We start from the raw sequence: 22,280 nt of genomic DNA, 5'->3' as shown, positions 1-22,280 counted from the left end.
CAGAAAAAAAAAAATGCCCATGACCTTAACATGATTCTCCCCCCGTGCAACACCCCCTCTTGCCTATTTGGTGCAACAAATGAATTAAATACGATGACATTCATTGATTAACAATTTATTTTTATGTATAAACCTGGCTGGTTTTGGAAAGAATGCGAGGGAGGATGGGCCCTCGGTTTTACAATCAGGATGAGTTGGTACGATTGTTGCTGGGATACATTTTTAAAATGTGCTACTGGTTTCCCCAGTTTCTGCCCTTCATTCCTGCCACCTCTCCTTTCCGCCTGCTTTGTTCTCCTCCTCCTTGAGTGTCTGTGCCAAGTAGATGGGAAAGGAGAACTTGGGATGCAATGAAACATTTATTAGTGGAGAGAAATATTTATTAATAAAAAGAGGAAAGAAGAACATCTCGTGCACAATTTCTACCTCGGGGCTCCAGCACTGAGTTGTCTTTGAAAAATTTCCTGCTTCTTTGCAATCCCTGGAGCTGCGTTCAGATATTTACAGCAAAATAGAAATAAACTGTAGGTTGCACCATAGGTAATGAAGAGACAGGCGTGTGCAGACAGAATACTGAAGCCCCACTCAAATCGGAGGCAGTGCACTTAATAAGAAACTGCATCTGACTAACAACGGGTCTGCCTCATTTAGGAGGGTTAAACAGTGAGGGAGTGCTGTGAGCTTCCACTCCCTCCCTCCATAGAGAAGCTCAAAGGCTGACAGAAATTTTCTCATTGGCTCCCTGAGGCTGGGATGATGACGTGTAGTGTCTACGCTATCCTGGGTACCTGGATGTTGATGGCAAAGATTAATGGTGTATGGGAGATGGGAGCCCTGGTGGTGCAGAGGTTAAGAGCTTGGCTGCTAACCAAAAGGTCAGTAGTTGGAATCCACTAGCCGCTCCTTGAAAACCCTAGGGGGCCGTTCTCTATCCTATAGGGTCGCTATGAGTTGGAATCGACTTCATGGGAACTGTTTTGGTTTAGGAGATAGATTTAGGCAGACAGAAAATGCTCCTGCCTAGAGGAGCCATAGTGGCACAATGGTTAAGCACTCAGACACAAATCCATCAGCGACTCTATGGGAGAAAAGACCTGGCGATCTGCTCTCATAAAGATTACAGCCTAGGAAACCCTATGGGGCATTTCTGCTCTGTCATATAGGGTCGCTAGGTGTCACCGTGAGTTGGAAGCAACTGGATATAAGGAGAGGTCAGCAAGGGAGAGGTGCTGTGACTAGAAATGGGGCGAGAAACAGAGCAAACATGACGTCAAAACCATCTGTGTGATGATTACCAGCTAGATGGCTTTTATTAGATTATATATACGTATTCTTTTATACCGTATTTTAGAGTTCATTCCTTACAGACTCACAGACACCATCAAACATGTTAATTTTCTCTTCCTGGGGATGTGGATAATAACCAAACTGGGAGGTTGGATAGCAGCAGATTTAACTGGCAGGTGCCCCCTCTCCCCCTAGAGGAGCAAATCGGAAAACCCAGGAAATGCTGCTGGTTTTCATATTCTGTCTCACTGAAAACAAACCAAAGGGCTCAAGAATCAATCAGAAGATGCTGGATTACGTTCGGAATTCAGCAAGGCGCCAAATGGATTATCCAAACCGCTGTGTGCCCTGAAGTGTTTTTTAAAACTCTTTTTACAGAGATGCACTTGAAGATATCTTTGTGTTCAACACAGCTTTTTTTTTTATTATCATAAATGTATATATTTTTTCTTTAATAAATGTAACAGAGTCAACACTATCCCCATCTCTCGAGAAAGCTGGGGTCACCTTGAACACACATCTAGTTTTCCTTTGGGTAGTAAGGCAACCATTTTAGTTAGGACTTTCGTTTTAAAACTAATAGAAATGTATATTCTCTGTGACATCCAGGTTTTAAAGCAGATGTTAAAATTTGATCATTATGTTTGATATATGCCAAGGAGGGACTTGGGAGCCAGTGGCCTTCAGAGCTTGAACTCTCTCAATGGCCCAAAGGCCCATTCGTGGCTTAGCTTTCACTGGAACATCTGTTCTGGGTGCTGTGTTGGCATTGGAGCCAGCAGAGAAGGCGGGTGAACTTTAGTGTCTATCTGCAAGCCTGTTATTGACTTTATTTTCTGAAGGAGAAACCAAGGTATCTAAGGTTTATCGATTTGCCTATAGTGATTCAGTGAGTCGGCAGGGAGTAGGGAATAAAACCAGCTTCCTGGCATCACTTCCCATGCACACAATCCCTTACCTTGCAATGCCTAGACTGGAAGCCAAGAATCCATCTCAGGGAACTTGATCCGAAAACATAGGAAGGGTGATTCTGAGACCACAGAAGCATTGAGAAAGTCATAAAGATGTATAATATATGATAGCATTTACCAGCTATAAATAGGTAAATGCAGAGAGAAAAACAGAGACCTTGTAAATCCATAGGGTCAGAAGAAATAGAAACTGCTTAATATTTCATTAAAAATGGATTTTCGTAAATTGCACTTTGATATCTTTGGGCAAAAGACAATATGTGAGGACTAAGGCATTGTTATTCATTACTCTTTGTTATTAATAATTCGAACTGTTATAGAACCAACACATCAACAAGGTGCGTTCTCCCTATGAGTGGAGCACTCACTGAGTGTTCTGGGCACTATTTGATGTGTATAAAAATCCACAGCACTTGTCCACAAAAGCACTTAGACTATAAGGGACAGCATGAAACTAAAATGCCCCTGTTATGAGGTGGACACTCTTGGGGCAGTGTGAACTGTGAGCTAGATTAGATAGCCCTTGTGAAGAAAGCATTAGAATCTGGGGGCTGGAAAGAACCTTAGAAATCGACTCTACAATCCCCTCATTTAGCAGAGGAGGATACAGGGGCCCAGGGGAGACAGAGATATTTGCCTACACTCACGAGCTAATTAGCAGAAGAAACTGTCTCCTGGCTCCTTGTTCAGTGGTGTTTTTGTGTTGTTGTTGTTTTTTCCCCCATTACACCACACTCACAGTGAAAGGTGTGTGATACGGTTAATAAAGAAAATGGTATTCCTTCAGCCAAGGGTCCAGAGAGCAGAGGGCAGATATGAACACAAGGTCAAGAACAAAGGAACTAGTCTGGGAAACATGAAGAATAATTTGAAGCCAAGTTGAAAAGGGCCTTCAGTTGGTTCCAGGTGTGGGAGAAGGGTTAGCAAGGTGGAATGGCAGAATAAAGTTCAGTTTGAGCAACCAGGTAGTTGCCTAGATAGATAATCCTTGTGCTGGTCTCCCTTTCTGACTAGTGCCACTGCAGGCTGAGGTACGGGCGACTCACCCAAATCCTGTGGCCATATGCAACCAAGAGGACACCAACCCCCTCTCCAGACCATGTACACACAACGTGTACACTCACCTGCCCACACACAGACACATTGACACACACGCCAGCGTTCCCCAAGGCAGTCCAAGAATGCAATCATTTTCTTACTGAGGGGGGAGAAAGAAAAGGTTTCTTGGTGTTGTCTGCCAATGCTAAGAAATGAAAGGGGTCAGATAAGATGAAATGGGATATTAAAAACACATAAAATGTGCTGTGTTTCTAAACAGTACCAGCATGGTGTGTGTGCTGTGGATTAGCAGCTGTGGTAAAGTTCAAATCCACTCAAAAGTCCAATTACCCATTCATGTGGCAGATAAAGTCCCCTTACCCCATATGAATGAGTTTCTCAGCATCTCATGACAGAGGCCACACACACAGTCACGATCACCTTCCCCAGAGAGGAGCAGTCCAGAGATGGCCCCTACTACTCACCGCACCCATCCAAAGTAAGCAAAGTGCTGCTTTTGTTTCTTCCCTGCCAAAAGAAAACAAAACAAAAACAAATGGAAAGCCTCTGCCTCGTGCTGAATTCTGGGAGAACTGATTCATCTCTTGTCCTTGGATTCAGTTCCTCCTTTCCTTTCAGCAGAGCCTCTTAGCAGCCTTGAGGACGGCAAAGAATGGGAACGGTGAGGCCAGGGCTTTCCTGGACCCCGTTCCCTCCTCTTCTGATCATCCTTCTCTGTGATTAAGAATTTACAGAGGGCCTGGAGCCTCTCCCCATATGCCTTCTCCCAACCTGCAGCTCTAACTCTCTTTCCTTCTATTTCTTTGTGCCTTGTTTGTTGTTGTTGTTGGTTGCCATTGATTCCAACGCGTGGCAACCCCATGTGTGTACAATAGAACTGCTCCATAGGGTTTTTGAGGGTGTGTCCTTTCAGAAGCAGATTTCTAGGCCTGTTTTCTGAGGCATCTTTGGGTGGGTTCAAACCACCAACCTTTCGGCTAGTATTTGAGCACTTAACCATTTGTGCCACCCAGGGACCTCATTCTATGGGCTCTACTCCCTCCCTAATTGCCTTGTCTTCTTGCCCCTCCTTGTCCTCGTCACAATACAGGAGGCAGCCAAATAGAACCTGAAAGAGAACACTCAACCAGTCCTCCCCTTGCACTCCCCGTGGTCAGCAAGGCAGCAGAGGAGGAAACCGACAGCCTAGAACCAGGGCAGGAGGGCTTCTCAGGGGAAGAGAAGGAGAAGCAAGTTGGGTGGGCAAGGTAGAAGCCCCCAGATTCAGTGGGCTTAGCATCAGGAACAAGGGGTTTAAACCGAATATGGTGGACCAGTGAAAACCCCTATCCTTCTCTACTATCCTCTGTTTATATTGAGCAAGCCACTTCCCCTCATTTGACACTAAAAGGTGTGAAATCTCTTCTCCTTTATCCCTACCCTCAGTGGTCTGTTATTAAATGGCCCTAACTTTTAACCTTAGCAAGTGGGAAATATGAAGGGTTCAAGGTTGCCAAATGGTAGAGTTCCTAGCTGCAGTTCATGGAGAAGAAAGGACTACATTGTTAATCAGCTCTAAGCGTCAGTGCTGCTCTTTGCTATTACCCAAGGCCGTTCTAAGATGGGATTAGAAACTTATAGTGGGAAGACATCACCAGACAGCAACTCTCGCTCCATTCAACTCATGCTTGGAGACTTTAAGAGCTCCATGAGTCCTAGCCATCTATAAAAACCCTGTAAATTTATTAAAAGAGATGAAGGCCAGCCTGGGAAACTACAAGCTTAAAGTCTACAATATGGCAAGGCCTTTGGATCCAGACAGACATCTCAGAGCCTCAGTTTTCTCATCAAGAAAATGGAGATGATAATACCTCCCAGGGTCCTATAGAGGTGATTGTGTCTACACAGTGTCTGGCTCACAGGTATTCAGATATGCCAGTTCCCCCATTCCTCTTGTTCTGGTCCTGTCAGTGCCCCCAAACACCAAACGTGTTCTGGGTATCATGAGCCAAAGCATCAACTTCCCCTACCCAAGAGAAATCGCTGGTTGTTGCAGTGAGATGTGAGTAATTTGGTTGTTGCAGGTATGACAGGTATGATTTAGAAGTTATGGTTGGTTGGGTGGTTGGTTGGTTTTTCCCTCCACCGTTATCTAGGGAACCAAGAGAAACCCACATAGACTTACTCTAGTTACTTTTCTTTTTAATGGGCGGCACAAAAAAGCATAAGGTCCATATGGCAGTTATTGATTTGAGCCATCTGGTAAGCTAGAACTTGTTCCTACCATGTTGGATCAGAAGCTACTTCGAAAAGCCTTTCCTTCCATAAGAGATGTATTGGTCAGATGTGGACAGGGATGGATTTCATTACAGGGCGGGGACTATAGCAAGAGGAAGCCAGAGCAGGACTCCAAGGGACTGTCTGCAACCCTGACCCTACAACAAAGACCAGAGAGAACCGTGAAAGTGGTGATTGACACAGGGGCACTGGGGGAACATTGTGCCCACTCACCCATTCGTGGAACAGGGGAGGCCTTTAAGTAACTAGCAAAAACAACTGTGAAGCACTTTACGATTATAAAATGCCCTGCAAATATTCCTATATGCCTGCGACATGGGGAAGAGGAGGAGTCAATTTCAAACTCCCGAGTAAGGTCGGCTGCCCCTAAAAGATGAACGTTTCCACTCTGTTTTCAAAATATATTCCATTTATTCATCTCTCTCTGTTTTTCATTTTTTCTCTTCGCTTCTGAAGTGTTTTCCTTTTCAAGCCTCCTTCCTCTGCTCACTCTCAGCCCAGAGGCAACATTTTCCTTCCCTCCAAAAGTTTCTGTGAAAACCATTTATTGTTTTCAAGCTAGAGCGGTGCGAGAAATTAATTTTTTCCATGGTATTTCTAAAAAAAAGCCCCAAACAACAAACCCACTGATTATTTTTAAACTTGAGGGAAATAAAATTCAACAGAACTTTCCCGCCCCCCTCAGACAGAGAAGACTGCTCCAGTGACGAACAACAAACATGGATTTCAGTAAGTTGGTTTTGTGTCTCATGTAACAGGTATTCCAAGCCAACAACGATGCCACCGAGGTGGTTTTGAACAAGCTCCACATGCCGCTGCTGACGAGGTTCGTCAGGATCCGGCCTCAGACCTGGCACTCAGGCATCGCTCTCCGGCTGGAGCTCTTTGGCTGCCGGGTCACAGGTGAGGTGGGGGCTCTAATGAGTTTGGGGGGCTGATTGGGTCCCAGGCTCTGCCCTCTCTTTCAGCTGTCTGCAAGCAGCATAATTACACCATCTGACCTTTCCAGAAAGATTGGCCCAAGAGCTTAAGTCCTACCAGTTTGTCTTCTCTTTCATTCAGTATGCATGAATGTATGTATGTATGATGTATGGATTAAGCATCTACTATTTCTACTAGCTAACATTTGTTACAAGATGCCATCGAGTTGGCTCCAACTCATAGTGACCCTCTATATAAAAGAACAAAACATTGCCTGGTCCTGCACCATTCTCACAATCGTTGCTATGCTTGAGCCCATTGTTGCAGGCCCTGTGTCTATTCATCTCTTGAGGGTCTTCCTCTTTTTCACTCACCCTCTACTTTACCAAGCATGATGTCCTTCTTCAGGGATTGGTCCCTGCTGATAACGTGTCCAAAGTAAGCAAGATGAAGTCTCGCCATCCTCACTTCTAAGGAGCATTCTGGCTGTACTTGCAGTAAGACAGATTTGTTCGATCACATTCAGTAAATGTTAGCTAAGATTTGAACAATAAATCTTAGCTAACATTTACTGAATGCAAACCATGTACCAGTTTCCATTCTAAGCATGTAAGATGTGTTATCTTTTATAATCCTTATGAGGAATCTAGGAGCCCTGGTGGCACAGTGGTTAAGAGCTTGACTGCTAACCAAAGGGATTGCAGTTCAAATCCACCAGCCACTCCTTCGAAACCCTATGGGGCAGTTCTACTCTGTCCTATAGGGTCGCTATGAGTCAGAATCGACTCAACGGCAATGGGTTGGTGTGTGCAAGGAATCTAAACCAAAAAAAACCCACTGCCATCAAGTCAATTCTAACTCATAGCGACCCTATAGGACAGAGTAGAACTGCCCCGTAGGGTTTCCAAGGAGCGCCTGGCAGATTTGAACTACCAACCTCGTAAGGAATCTATGAGGTAGGTATTATTATTCTCCCCACTTTACAGCTAAGGAAATCGAGACTTAGAGAGCTAAGTTGCCCAGCTAATAAGTGGTGCCAGGGTTTGAATCTAGGCAGTTTGAATCCAGAACCTCTGTTCTCAAATAATATTCTCTACTGCCTCAACTAAAAAAAAAAAAAATTTTTTTAATAGACACCATTTATTCATGCATTTCCCACGCATTCATTCACTCCACAGATACTCACTAAGGGTATGCTGTGTGCAAGGCCCCACACTGGGAGATCGGGACAGAGAAGTGAGCAAAGCAGATGGGGTCTTTGCTGTCCTGGAACTTCCAGGCTAGTGGGCAAGACAGATAATAAACAAACGCAAGTACTGGGTAATTACAGACTAGGATGCATGTCTGAAGGAAAGGAGCAATGAGAACGATGACTGAGGAGATCTAATTCACTGTTGATTCAACGGTTGGTGACTTTTTTTCTGAGGATGTGAGACTTAAGCTTGGGATGAGTAAAGGTTAGTCTGGTGATGAGGAGAAGAGCACTGGGTAGTGGGAATAGCATGTGGGGAGGACCTGAGGCAGTAAAGAGCTGTGATAACCTGTGTGGAAGTAAGAGACCTGATACCGATCATCAGGGCGGCTTTGATCTACTTGGCCAAATGACCATCCAATTCAACACTCAGCTGAGCTCCACTGCACACACTGTCCCTGAGAAAGTCAGTTGTGGGGGAATGGTGTCAACCTCAAGGATGTGCTAGACACTTATTCTGAGGAGTCCTTGGCATCTGGTTAGAGCTGTAAAAATGAATAGCCCTGATGGCACAGTGGTTAAGAGCGTGGTCAGCAGTTCGGATCCACCAGCCACTCCTTGGAAACCCTATGTGACAGTTCTACTCTGTCCTATAAATTGGCTATGAGTTGGAATCAACTCAATGGCATCAGATTTTAACAGACTATTACATGTGCCAGGCACTGTACTGTGTGCTTCTATATAGGAACTAATGGAATCCTTGCTACAATGCCGTGAGATAGGTACTGCTTTAGACATGAGTAAACTGAGTCACAGAGCAACTAAATTTACCCGAGGTCATACAGCTAGTAAGTAGCAGAACTGGGACATGAGCCCAGGCAGTCTTGCTCTGGAGTCTGTGCTCTTAACCACAGTGTCACACTACCTTGAAGTCCGAAGGGAACAATGTTGACTTAAAGGGCTTGATAATTGGATTCTTTTTCAGCTCCCCGCCACTAGTGGTGTGATCCCAGTTAGTAGGGTGTTATCCATAACCTCTAGTGTCTTCCTCCCCTCTCTGCAGATGCCCCCTGCTCCAACATGCTGGGGATGCTCTCTGGCCTCATTGCGGATTCCCAGATCTCTGCCTCCTCCACCCGCGAGTACCTGTGGAACCCCAGTGTGGCCCGCCTGGTCAGCAGCCGCTCTGGCTGGTTTCCTCGGATCCCTCAGGCCCAGCCGGGTGAGGAGTGGCTTCAGGTGGATCTGGGAGCCCCCAAGATGGTGAAGGGTGTCATCATCCAGGGAGCCCGCGGAGGAGACAGCATCACTGCAGTGGAAGCCAGGGCCTTTGTGCGCAAGTTCAAAGTCTCCTACAGCCTAAACGGCAAGGACTGGGAATACATCCAGGACCCCAGGATCCTGCAGCCAAAGGTGGGCCATTCCTAGAGGGCTCATAACCTTACCCCAGACAGGGAGGTTCAGTGGGGTGTAGGGAATTGGAAGTGCTGATTTCCCCTCTAGAGAGACATCATCAAACCCCTATAATTTAATAATCATGGCAAAACGACAAGTATCAATTGAGGGATTACTTTGTGCCAGGCATTGTGCTAAATGCTTTATTTAGACTTTCTTTCAATCTGCACAACATCTCTATAAGGTAGATCTTTTTGTCACTCCCATTATAGAGACAATAAAACTGAGACTTGCTGTCTTGCCCAGGGTCACACAGTTTGCCTATGGTAGAGTCATGATTCAGACACTGTAAGTCTGATTCCAGATTCCAAGCTCCTGGCTACTATTCGACATTGCCTTTATAAAGTTCTACCATCTTTGAAACAAAGTTTCCCTGAAATTGGCCTCGCAAACAAAGGGGGTGTGGTTTTTGGACATTCAACTATAGAAACTAGGGATTTATTTCCAAAAATAACTCTTGTCTCTCTGGATGTCACTGCCAGTCTTTGTATTTTCCTATTCTTGACTGCTTAGATCTCTGCTGCCTCTTGTGCTGAGACCAGGGAGAACCAGGGGAAACTTATTGCAGCTCAGAAGTTCAGGCCAGTACCACCCACCCCTCCTGCGTCAGAGAGTGAAACTTGGCCTCAACACAGGGCACCCAGGAGCCTGAGATGAGGAGATGCCATCGTGCCTCTTTCCCTCTCCCGGCTAATCTCCTGGTTAGCCAGGCTTCCCTATGCTCATTTCCAAGTTACCCCTTGCTTTTCTAAGATGAGCAGGGTCCCCCAAAAAGAAGGAGGTGTCAGGTGTCTGTGTCAGCCATCTTTCCTAAGCAAATATTTCCATTCTGAATACAGAAGCAAAGGGTGGGTTGGAAGTTTTGCCATTCTGATGTCAACTCCCCATTCACAATTCCAGAGACTTGATAAGGCTCAGGGCTTGATAACCGGGACCCTCTGTGGACATGGCAGAAGTTGGGCCACAGGCTTCCCCGGGGAGAGCTGACCTCGCCTTTTCTAGATTATTCTAGAGGCCTGGGAAAGGAGATGGTCTTATGTGGGTTCAGAACTTACCCTGTATGTGACTACTACTTTTTGAAATCATGGATTTGGGGCATACCGCAAAATAGAATGGTCCTCAAGCATTCCTGGGGGCCCCCCAGTCACCCTCAAACCTGCCATTCACCTAGATTAGTAGCTCCAAAATGTGCTCTGGGTCTGTGACACCCACCTGGCTTCAGCTTGGACAGCTCCCCTGTTGTCATTTTGATATATCAGGGTCCTAGCTGAGATTTATTTTGACAATTACCTCCACTAAGCAAAGGTTAGAGCCTTGTTGACATAGTGGTTAAGAGCTACACCTGCTAACGAAAAGGTCAGCAGTTCGAATCCACCAGCTGTTCTTTGGAAACCCTATGGGGCAGTTCTACTCTGTCCTACAGAGTCATTATGCATGGGAGTCAACTTGATGGCAGCAGGTTTAAGCAAAGGTTTGGGAAACACAGTCATAGACTGTCAGTGTGTGACCAATCATTAGCATAGAGGAGGGGGTGGTCACTCTGCCTTTAGGCTCTCCGTGAACTAGGGGTTGTCAGTCAGCTGGACTTTCTAAATCTAGACTTTCCTGCATCAGAAAAAGAAGTATCCCCTTTTCTGTACACCAAAGACTTCCAAATAGTTAGGCCAGCCTAAGATTTCTTCTCTCCTGCAAAGTGCAGCTTAAGACTCGTTCAGAACATAATTATTTCCCCAAGTCCTCAGTTCCAGTCCTAGGATAAAAGACAGAACCTGGCAATTGTCTGCTTTTGTCTGCTCCCTGTTTTCCATGTTTCTGGGCCCCTACCACCTTCCCAGTGAATAAAAACCTTGGTCTGAAAATGGACTCACAGGTGGGTCCCATGGGTCATAACGTCCCAGTGACCATGAATCAACAGTCATCCTTCTGGTTGGATATGAGGAACATGGAGAGAAGGGAGAAGAAGAGGGGAGAAGCAGAGGAGAGGTGGTCCCATACAAGAAGAGCTGAGCAGCCTGTCTCCCCCACAGCTATTTGAAGGGAACATGCACTACGACACCCCTGACATCAGGAGGTTCGACCCCGTTCCGGCGCAGTATGTGCGGGTGTACCCCGAGAGGTGGTCGCCGGCAGGGATCGGGATGAGGCTGGAGGTGCTGGGCTGTGACTGGACAGGTAAGGCCTGTTTCCTCCTCGGGTCCTACACGGTCTTATGACTCTCACTCCCCAGGATGCCCTGGGAGGAGGTCAGACTTTGGAAGAGGGCAGCCATCGCTGGTGAAGCCCCACGTAGGTGTCTGTCCTGGGACCTTCTGTGCTCTCCTTTCTCCGCCATGGGTACTGCAGCCTCTGGACCCAGAAAGAACAGCTTCTGAAGGGATGTGCTTTGTCTCTCGTAAAGGATCATTGCAGCTCTCTAACCCGAGTCTCTCAAAAACAAATCATAACTGCACCCCACCCACCCAAATTCAATTAGACCCTGCCTCTTCAGGCCAGAGGGCTGTGGCTGTTGATTTAGGGGAAAAAAAAAAAAAAACCCCTCATGATAATAAAGTAATCGGTTTATGTCTGAATCTGGTCTCCAGATGTCAGTGGCTAAGAGACTTCATTTTCATTTTGAAGCCACATCTGTAAAAGGCATTTATTTGCTCAGGAGGGACCCTGTTGTGGGAGAGCTGACAGGAATAGGACTCTCCCCTATGTGCTGCAGGACGCTTGGTCATTCCTGTCCCCACGAAGATGCCGCAGGCTGGAGACACCCCTGATTCTCCCTAACTGAGTGTGCCACCCCTTCTCCTGATTCAGGCCCTGCCTTACCTCTGGGCACCAGCCCTCCTTCCTCCACAGTGCTGGCTCTAGGTCTCCTCCGGAGCTTGCTCACTGCCTGCCAAAAGGAGCTCGGGGCAGCCACCCAGGGCTCACAGGACCTGAGCCCAGTGCCAGCAGGAGCAGCAGGCAACCGAGCTATCCTGCTCTTCTTCTCCAGGGCCCCAGGTATCCCCATTTTCCTGTCTGTATCCCACCTGTCATCAGCACACCCAGCAGGGCATCATGCAGGCTTAATAAGGGTATGTCGGAGAAGTGCTTTTAACTCCCAGGGAGAAAAGTGCAGCCTGTGTGAGGAACCCCACTGAGGGGTGCAGGCTGGGAATCGGGCTCAAATTAGCCTCCATCACCTTGGGAGTGAGGGCAGCCCCAATGAAGACACTTTAGTAGGAAGATACCGTCTGCCTGTGATGTAGGGGAGGCCACATTTCCCTGCAGCCTGCTGAATGTGCGTCACCGGTGCCCTCACAGGTATTTAAAACCACCCTCCAAAAGGGCCACAAGCTGGCATCCTTTATGGCCTCCTCGAAGCCGGGGACTCAGGAGCTTCTAGACCAGTGGCTTCCAAGCGTTTTTGATCATCACCCACAATTTAAAATGAATTTATGTCACAGCCCAATTTATTTACATAAGCACACACACACTCAAGTACGTGTGAGGTGTTTTGTGTTAGCTGCCATTGAGTTGGCACTCGATTCATGGTGACTCCATGCACAACAGGATCAGACTGTTGTGATCCTCATAGGGTTTTCACTGGTTGCTTTTCAGATGTATATCTCCAAGCCTTTCTTCCTAGTCCATCTTAGAGTGGAAGCTCTGCTGAAACTTGTTTAACATCATAGCAACGCGCAAGTCTGCACTGATAGACAGGTGGTGGCTGCACTTGAGGTGCGTTGGCCGGGAATCAATCTCAATTCTCCCACATGGAAGGCGAGAATTCTGCCGTTGAACCACCAGCTGCCACCGTTATGAAGTGTAATGTATCATTAAGTGCATGGGCACTGGGGACAGATTGTCAGGTTCAGGTTCTGCCTCTGCTAATCACTGGCTGCACAGCCTCAGACAAGTTACTCCGCGTCTCAGCACCTTGATTATCTTAGCTGAAGAATGGGGATAACAATGGTATATTTATACCTCCTAGTATTGGAATCGATGGCGACTAACAACAACAACATGTTGTTATCAGTGGTAACTGGTTAGTTAGTTAGGTGTTGTTATGAGGATTAAATAAAACAATGGATGTGAAATACTTAGACTGGTACCTGACACATAGCAAATGGGTTGTGATATGTAGATATAATGAAACAGAAGTTCCCCAGAGCAATGCTGCTTCTTACCGTACACAGTGCATGCTAAAATATTATCATCCATATTTTTAAAATGCTAATCATAACCCATTGAATTGATTTCCATTACTACTAATAGGTTGTGACACCACTTGAAAAAACACAGATCAAGGCCCACTCCTCTTTTATAGATGGGGAAACTGAGGCCCAGAGAGAGGAAGATACTTGCCACGGATCGCTCAGCTAGTTGAGGCCAACCCAGATCCTCATACTTCCCTTTTCTGCCCCTCTGCACCAGGGCTCTCCCAGCCCAGTCCTGCTTTATGACCAGCCAGACAGTTACTGATGGCCTTTTCCCCTTGTTGCCCCACCCCAGCCCACCCCACCCCACAAACTGCCCCAGTTCCACTGATGGTCAGCAACAGGTTTCTCATTTCAAAGCCCTGCCTGGCCATTTCTTGGAAGATCAGAGTGGAGGCGTGCTAGTTTCTGCCCAGCCTCCTTGCCTTTGAAGTCTCTGACATCTGGTTTCAATTGCTGGGGAGCATTGCTATGTGATGGGCAGTTACCTCTGAGTGCCCAGTACAAACACTGCGGACACAGAGGCTGTCTGCCACTTCCTCACTTTCATTTCCACGCCCTGCCCTCTCCTTGCCTTGCTGGCCCCTGGATTTAACATTGTCTTTTTCACCAACCAGCTTACCCATTTTACTACCTGACATTTCCAGAAACTGTTCTCCTAGGCCATGTGGCTGTTTTTACATTTCACATTTCCATCAGCTTCTGTGGCTCATCTGGGTTCTTCATTCCCACCCCAAAAGGATAACAGGGAAAATAATGGGGCAGGTTGAGTTGCTGCAGCTAAATGATTTGACAGGGCCGCCTCACCTGCTAGTTTGTTTGTTTGTGTTTCAAATGATTACTTCTTGCCTTGCTGTCCATAGTTTGCTTGACAATTGCATTTGCTATTCTATGACACAGTGACAAATTTGAACTTACAAATTAGGACGCTTCGAGGTTATTTGCTATTTACTGTGAGCAAGAGGCAGACACGGCAAAAGGAAGTATGAAAGGTTATGTGTGTAGTATTTAATAGCAGAGAGGTGGGAAGTCGACCGTGAAAAAGCTGTTGAGTGTATTTAGCTATTTCCTCCAGCTCCTGGCTTTATTAAATGGTATCCTGAAGGGTGCCTGACAAAGGCGTCTAATCACATACAATAGTGCTAGGGAGCATATATAGAAATGGGAAGAACAATGCCTAGGCTTATTTGGGGAGCCTTATTGGAAGGCAGCTCTGGAATGAAGACACCACCCCACAACCCATGGACATGAACACCAGTCACCAGAACCCTTGACTCATAGCAGTTATTCATCCCAACTGGTAACTGCATGAATGAATAGGGCGAGCAGATAAACAAGCGAATGACTGGGTGAATGAATCACCTAGAGCAGAGAGGCCAAAGCAGACTGCCTGCAGGCCAGGTTGGGCCCTACCAGATTTCTTTGCATGCTACTTATTTTAACATTTTGAATAAGTTGTCAGCATTTACAAGTCTAGAGATTTTACAGAGGGATTTTTGACTTCTTGTAAAAAAAAAATTTGGGGTTTTTAATTCCAAAGACCTGGCCCCACTAGGCCACCTCCTCTCAGGGCCTCAATCTACTGGGGCAACTTATGGTGACCTCCTTTAAACTAAGTCCCTGTGCTCCGCTCTGCCGCCAACTCCGCCACACTTTATTCTCTTCCCAACCCCCAGTCAGTTTTCCTTGCTGTTAGCTGTTTGGATCCAGTAACATTTGAATTTGCCACACCCTGACCTAAAGGCACAGCCCAAATTACTTTCATAAAGTGGAGTCTGAGTCTCTTTAAATCTAGAGGCCCTTCCATCCAGGTTTGTGCAAACACAAGCCAACAGTGCCAGGGGTCTGCCTCCCAGGCTGTCTGGCTTTGCTTGTGGCTTTGGCGATGCTGCCTCTGATTATCTTATTATAGGTGGGCCGTCTAGGTTGGAAGGTTTTGTAGGGTGAGCTTTGGTTCAGAAAAGTTCTGTCTGACTCAGAGAAGGCTAAAACAGAGCAAGTCTGTCCTCCTTGAAAACAGGGCGAGCAATGAAGGCACCTTGACACCACTCAAACGTTCGTCCACGGATGCCTTTTTTCCACATAACTGAAGCCCACTTCATTAAGCACCAAAATCTTACAACCCATTTTTTATGGACACCATTAATTTTTTTGTTTGTGTATCTTCGGTCTTAAACAGAATACCCAGAGCATGGTGTAGCCCCACATTGGGATCACCATTGCCCACATTCATTATTGTATTGGTGGCTTTTAGCCCCGGCATCTGCACAGGGCCTCTTCCGTGTACTAAAAAACATGGATTTTTGTCCGCGACTCTGTGTTGGCTGTTTCTGCAGCTTGGGGACCATTCCCATTCAATTTAGATGAAGCTGCCGGCTTCCTTGACAGCACACAGAAGTGATTGCAGAGTTTTGTTTGCGTCTTCATTTTCCTTTTCTTTTTCTTCTCCTCTTTTGTTCTCCTTCTCGTATAAAAGTTTGGAAAGGAAACAGTTTTGGCTGGTGCAGCACTTACTTCTCTACCTTTGCTTTTATACAGACTCAAGGCCCACAGTAGAGACACTAGGACCCACCATGAAGAGTGAAGAGACGACCACCCCATATCCCATCGACGAGGAGGCCACGGAGTGTGGGGAGAACTGCAGCTTTGAGGATGGTAAGGATGGGGCGAGAGTCGCATTTCAACCGAAAGGGCATGAGCTGACCCAGTCAGAATGAAGGCTGGCCTGTGGCTGGGTCAGAGGTATGGGGGTTCTTAGAGAAAGGGTTAGGGAGATGTGGGTACTTAGGGGGTTGAGGCAGTGGCTATTTTCAGTTACCATCGAGTTGACTCTGACTTGTGGTGACCCCGTGTGTGTCAGAGTAGAACTGTGCTCCATAAGGTTTTCAATGGCTAATTTTTCAGAAGTAGATTACCAGGCCTTTCTTCCAAGGTGCCTCTGGGTGGACCTGAACCTTCAACCTTTCAGTTAGCAGTCAAAGTTGTTAACCATTTGTACCACCCAGGAACTATTTGTTATTATTGTTGTTAGCAGTCTTCGAGCCGGCCTCTGCCTTGTGGCAACCGCATACACAACAGAAAGAAATGCTGCCCAGTCAGATGCCATCCCCACTATCAGTTGTGATCCGTAGGGGTTTCAGTGGCTGATTTTTCTGAAGCAGCTCACCAGGCCTTTCTTCCTAGTCCATCTTTGTGTAGAACCTCCACTGAAACCTGTTCAGCATCATAGCAACACGTAATCCCCACTGACAGACGGGTAGTAGCTGCGTTTGAGGAGCATTGGCTGGGAACTGAACTCAGCTCTCCCACACAGAAGGTGAGACTTCTACCACAGGAACACAACCCGTATAGTCAGATATGGTAACAACCAGTACAGCCCTTCTGATGTGAACCCACTGATGGTCAGCCGAGATGAGGATCCATCCAAAGAGAGTTCCTCCTTTGAGAAGCTATGTTTTAAGTCCTTACTACCTTCCTCCCCCAGTGAAAGGAAGGCCATTCTCGTCCTTCTCGTTCACATTCGTGTTAGTTTTTCCTGCAAAGCTGCGTCTCCTGGCACAGTCAAATGAAGATCTAGCATCATCTGGGTGACTTGGTCTGTGATAGTCGGGTTAATTCAGCAGTTAACCATTACTTCATTGCACTTCCCTGTGTTTTCTACCAAGTAAGAAAATGGAACAAGTATGATTCTTTGAGATAGTACACCCCATCTCAGAGGGTCGGAGAAAAAGGCAGAAATGTGAAAAGGCACCCTCTGCTGTTCCTTCAAAATATAGGGGCTCCTCATTTTTGGATTCATCTCTTCACATGGGATATCTGTATTGTTTTCGTTTTATCATCTGAGTATATCCAAGTCAGATAGAAGCAATTGGCAGAGCCCAAAAGCAAGTCACATTTTCACCCGTACTACTAAGGTCACCAAGTATGAGAATATTCCTCATAAAGCACAAATTTTGGAACACTTGACATTTTTGGCTAGAATGTTAAGCTTGACAGCCTCAATTTACAGTAAATTACTGGTTATTGAATGTTCATTGAAGAAAATGAGGGAAGATTGGCAAAGAGACTTGGGAAGTGATGGAGACATAAAGATATAGCACCAGCTCAGTAGGTGGATGGTGAGGCCTGTCAAGCCTGCTCGCTCAGACACATGACAGGACGAAGGACTGCACTGACGGAGTGGACTTATCCAAGATGTGGTTGCGAAGAAGAGTGGGAAGAAAGCCAAAAATAAATGCTGAAGTTGTGTGACTGAAAAAAGATAATTTAACGCATATGCTTTGGGGAGTGTGCTTTTGTGTAGTATGTGGGCGGAGGGGGGATACTATTGGTCAGGGTTAGTTGAATGCAGAATTCTGACATTTTAATGAACTTGTTTTATGAAGAGAAGAAGGAGACTTGGAGCATCTTCCAAGACATGTTTAAGATCGTTTGAGAGCCAAAAATGAAATGCATAAGGAGTTTATAGATGATATTGAATCAGCAGAGTTCGCTTGTTGGGGGTCGGGGTGTGGGCTTCTATCTAAATGACAATCCAAAAGAAAATTTAAGAGTTCTGTTACAAAATTTCAGATGTTTATTTTTAATACAACTGTCCCATTTATAGTGGTTTCTTTCATTGGAGATTTCTTTGGAGGTTCCTCCCTTCTCTTTTTGCAAAAGATCTTTCTGTGGAATTTGGTTCCCGAGATACAGTATGCATGTAAACATTGGGAAGGAATTATGGTATATTGAATTACTCCATATTTTTGAGTGGAAAAATAGACCTTCAAAAATTGTAGGAAGGAGAAATGGTGAGGGCTAAGGGCTGACTTTTCCAAGCCACAGGCTGATGCTTCTGTAGTAGATTCCATGTGTTTCTTCTTGAGAAAGCTGACTTTGGCCAAGGGTGGGCAAACATTAAATATTTACTGTTGGGAAGGGGAGGCACAAACAGAGTCTGGTGGCAATCTGCCTTCTGCCACCTAGGCAGATAGTGTCCTTTCCCCTCAGAGGTGAGCCCTCCTCTCCCCCATGGTGAGCAATTTGTTTCTACCAGACTGCTGTTCCCGTAGGCTTCCCTAATCCTGCATCCTAAGCCTTCCCCACAGAAATTTCTCTCTGGGAACCCTGGGAAGGGATGTGAGAAGGCCAAAGACCCTGCTTCCTCCCTGCTACCAGCATTGGCCAGCACTTTTCTGCCATCTCACAACTGCTTCAGGCAAGCATCCAGATTTGTGTTCCCAGTTTCTCTCTTTCCTGGAATTCCACACCCACCCCTACTTAATCACATATTTGGCATCAGCTCTTACTGGATTATTAAAGCTGGATGAAACCTCAAAAGAAACCCTTTGGGTTCAGTCTTCTGGCTTAAAAAAAAAAAAAAAATTAGGCAGGTAAAAAACCAAAGCAGACAGTTGTTAGTTCCTGTCAAGACAATTCTGACTCATGATGACCCAGGTATATCAGAGTTGAACTGCTCCATAGGGTTTTCAAGGCTATCACCTTTCAGAAGAAGATCACCAGGCCTGTCTTCCAAGGCACCTCTGGGTGGGTTTGAACAGCCAATCTTTCAGCTACTAGTCAAGCACATAACTGTTTGCACCACTCAGGGACAGCAGCCAGTGTGTAGTCACTCTCTTTCCATGGGGAAAGCGTTCTCTACTGCCCCTGGGATCCTGAACTTCAGGCACTCGGGCACAATGTGAAATTATTTTCCTTCTGGTCTGGGCTGAATGGGGGAGCCAGCTGGTCTGTCCCCTTCATTTTGCCCCTATAAGGCCAAATGGCCTGTCTCACAGTACCTCCCTGTGGAGGTGCCTCATTGTCCCTGTCTTCTGAAACAAGAGACATATCACAAAGAGGTGAAGGAGAGCAGACAAGCCTCCCTTGTTTCTGAGGTCACTTTCCCCGCCCTGGCCAGGCACCTCGCAGGCATTTAAGCTGCTCTGGATGCTATTGGGCTGCCCCCATCACTTCTGAGAGCAGGTTGGCAGGAGATGAGATAATACTTTTTTGGGAGCCAGACTTCCACTGAGGCACTGGGGAGATATTCTTCACTGGCATTTAGGGAACAGCAATTTTCTCATTTGTCTGCTCTCCAAGGTGGACAGAAGAGGCTGATTAGAGCCCGAAGCCATTTGGTGGCCTCATTTATAATTGCTTACTATGGGAACCACTGGCAGATTTGGCTTTCATGCCTGGGAAGGATGAGACCAAAGGCTGACCCAAAAGCTAACGATCGCCAAGATGATTTAAATGAATGAGCAAAGGGAGCCACTTCTTTCTCTGCTCTCCACTTAGGCTTTGCCAGCCATGTAAATAGCACCAGTGTGGCTGTTCTCTGAACCCATTTCATTTGCCTTCCTCTGGGTCCTTTATTTATTTTCCCTTTCAGACAAAGAATTGCAGCTCCCTTCAGGATTCAATTGCAACTTCGATTTCCCTGAGGAGTCCTGTGGTTGGATGTACGACCATGCCAAGTGGCTCAGGAGCACCTGGACCGGCAGCTCCAGCCCAAATGACCGAACATTTCCAGGTAAGCCAGCTGCAAGTTAAGAAAGAGTTAAGGCTAGCCTGCTCCACGTTTTTCAGCCCGAGATTCCCTTACAAGCTTCATAACTTCCCACCGCAGAGTAATCTTCTGCTCTTTGCCCACAAACCACCACAGTCTTTGCTCAAGACATCACCCCACAGAATAGTTGGTTGGTGGTTCCTAGTCCTCTCTTGTGATTATAGCATAGCCTGGAAGATGGGAGGGAGAGGGGAAGACCAAGCAAAAAGAAAGAAAGAAAGAAGGAGGAATTGGGAGGTCCTAGGAGATGGGACAAGTCAAAGTCCCCTTGTTCCCATAGCCAGCATTTGCTGCCACCATCACAGAGCTTTTTGTCAACCTCAGGCTGGGTTTGTTCTTAACATGGCTCACTGGGAGATCACTGGCCTTGAGTCAGCCTGATACTGTTTCAAGGGTATCATTGCTTATATAGCAAACCAAGTCAAGGCACTGAAATGTTGCCATGTCCCGGGTGTTCAACATTGCTGCCAGGGACATGGGTTCTAGGAAAGTGTTGCTGCTAGTCTTTGAAATATTAAGCCGACCTGTCTGGCTTCAGAGCGACAGATTTCAGAACCTTGTGTTGGCACTATTGTTAGAGACGGGTTGCCCTTACCCCTTCTAACCAGTATAAGCAAGAGTTGTCTACTATCTACAATCTGGGTCGGGGGGGGAGGCAAGAGGGCGCTGCTTTATAATGTTTGCTGCTTTCAGTGGTATAAATACTCCTAACCAATTGCCGTCAAGTCAGATTCATGGTGACCCCCTGTGTATCACAGTAGAACTGCACTCAATAGGATTTTCAGAATTTTTTAATTTGTTGGAAGTAGATCACCAGGCCTTTCTTCCAAGGTGCCTCTGGGTACACTCCAACGTCCAACCTTTCAGTTATAAGCCCAGCACATTAACCATTTCACCACCTAGGGACTCCTACCATGGCTGAACTTGAGCTACCAACATGAGGTCATTGGAGGTATAGTTGAGAAGAGATTAAAACAGAAAGTGATGAGTTTTAAGTATTTGTTACCTTTAGTCTTTAATATAAGTTTATTTGTAAGTTTATGTCATTTAATTTTTAATAATGACTGTGCTTAACAGCTAGCTTGCAAAATTCTGGAAAATTTAACGATCGGCTCTTGTAAGCCAGTACTAGTCTGTTGCAGTACGCCACTGACTAGCCTTAGGTTTTTCTGTACCCCAGCCCAGGCCGCAGGCCCCCATATGCATTTGAGGGACAGGGATTAATTCTAGAAATTAGTAGATCAAACTTTGCCAGGGTACAATGGGGAAAAGGCTAGAAAATAAAAGGGAGAAGAGAAAACTTACCTACTCCCCACATAGCTCCAAAGAGCTGCTATGCTGCCCCTCACCCCAAGGACAGCTGTGCCCCCTGACCCCAAGGGGCAGCCGTAGGGGGAGGCACCATGAGAGCACCTACAGCCAACCTGCTGACACGCTTGTCCTGGCACGCTCCTTCTGACACACTTCGGCACTTGCTGTCCCAGAGGGTCACAGCGTCTGCTCCGGAGAAAAACATTTTCATATTTCAAGTGTTTATCTCTTCAGCATTTGAGTGCTCAGAGAGATTAATATCTGAAGATCACCACGGCCTCGGGCAACAGGAGAGAACACTTACCCTAGTCCCAGCGATAATCACCCTCCCCCTTCTCATTCACTGCAATAATGTTTAATTAATATAATGAGCCTCCTGCACGTTAGAAAAAAAATACTTATTTTTATAACCCAGCCTGGATTTTTCATTTCATTTCCTCTCCTGTGAGACTTGGTCCAATTAATTGGTTGTCTTTCCCAACCCCCACCTTTTATCCAAATGTAAAAAAGACTCGTTGGGTATGTGTAAGTGTGTATATACATAGTATTCATGTGTGTGTTTGTGTGTGTGTACATGTTTGTGTATGTATTTCTGCCTGAAGGTGTTTGTGGTTTTCTGTATGTGCGTAGGCGTGCGCGTTTTGTGTGTATGTGCATGTGTTTATAAATATGTATGCGCAGGTGTTTATGTGTGAATCTCTGTGTCTTGTGTGTGCACATCTGTGTATTTGTGTATGAGTGTGTTTCTGGTTTATATGCATGAGCATGTGTGTGTGTGTCTGTGGGGTGTGTGTATAAGGGGGCAACTTGGCAGTGGCACTTTGGATAAAGGAATTTTGATGTTGTTCCTATACAGAGTGGGGGATTTCCTAGCTGTAATTCAGCCACCGTCTTCGGGTTCTTTCTAGTAATTGCGGCATACTCCTTTGTACTCTTCTAAGCAGATTTTCTCTAAGAATGTCCAAGCCTTCAAGGCCACCAATTAGCAAGTGACAGTTCTGGGAGAGCTTAAGTTACTCTCCATTTGACCCTGGCCTTTACCTCTGCCCCTTTGCCCCCTCCCC

The 22,280-nt window shown here is 46.2% G+C and overlaps 1 protein-coding gene across 6 annotated transcripts in view; it reads left to right on the top strand.

Moving 5' to 3' along the window:
• NRP2 (neuropilin 2) overlaps positions 1 to 22,280 on the top strand; it is a 130,403-nt gene that overhangs the window by 60,893 nt on the left and 47,230 nt on the right. For all 6 annotated transcript variants that reach the window (XM_010602342.3, XM_010602347.3, XM_010602349.3 and 3 more), the window contains exons 8-12: positions 6,353 to 6,497; positions 8,771 to 9,120; positions 11,190 to 11,334; positions 15,891 to 16,007; positions 19,729 to 19,869. In XM_010602342.3, coding sequence (XP_010600644.1) covers positions 6,353 to 6,497; positions 8,771 to 9,120; positions 11,190 to 11,334; positions 15,891 to 16,007; positions 19,729 to 19,869 — 898 coding nt within the window. The remainder of the gene's footprint in view (positions 1 to 6,352; positions 6,498 to 8,770; positions 9,121 to 11,189; positions 11,335 to 15,890; positions 16,008 to 19,728; positions 19,870 to 22,280) is intronic.

The sequence above is a fragment of the Loxodonta africana genome, chromosome 6 (assembly GCF_030014295.1).
Source record: "Loxodonta africana isolate mLoxAfr1 chromosome 6, mLoxAfr1.hap2, whole genome shotgun sequence".
Classification (NCBI taxonomy): domain Eukaryota; kingdom Metazoa; phylum Chordata; class Mammalia; order Proboscidea; family Elephantidae; genus Loxodonta; species Loxodonta africana.
The sequence above is the reverse complement of the archived record's forward strand: the minus strand, read 5'-3'. Positions and strand labels throughout refer to the sequence as shown.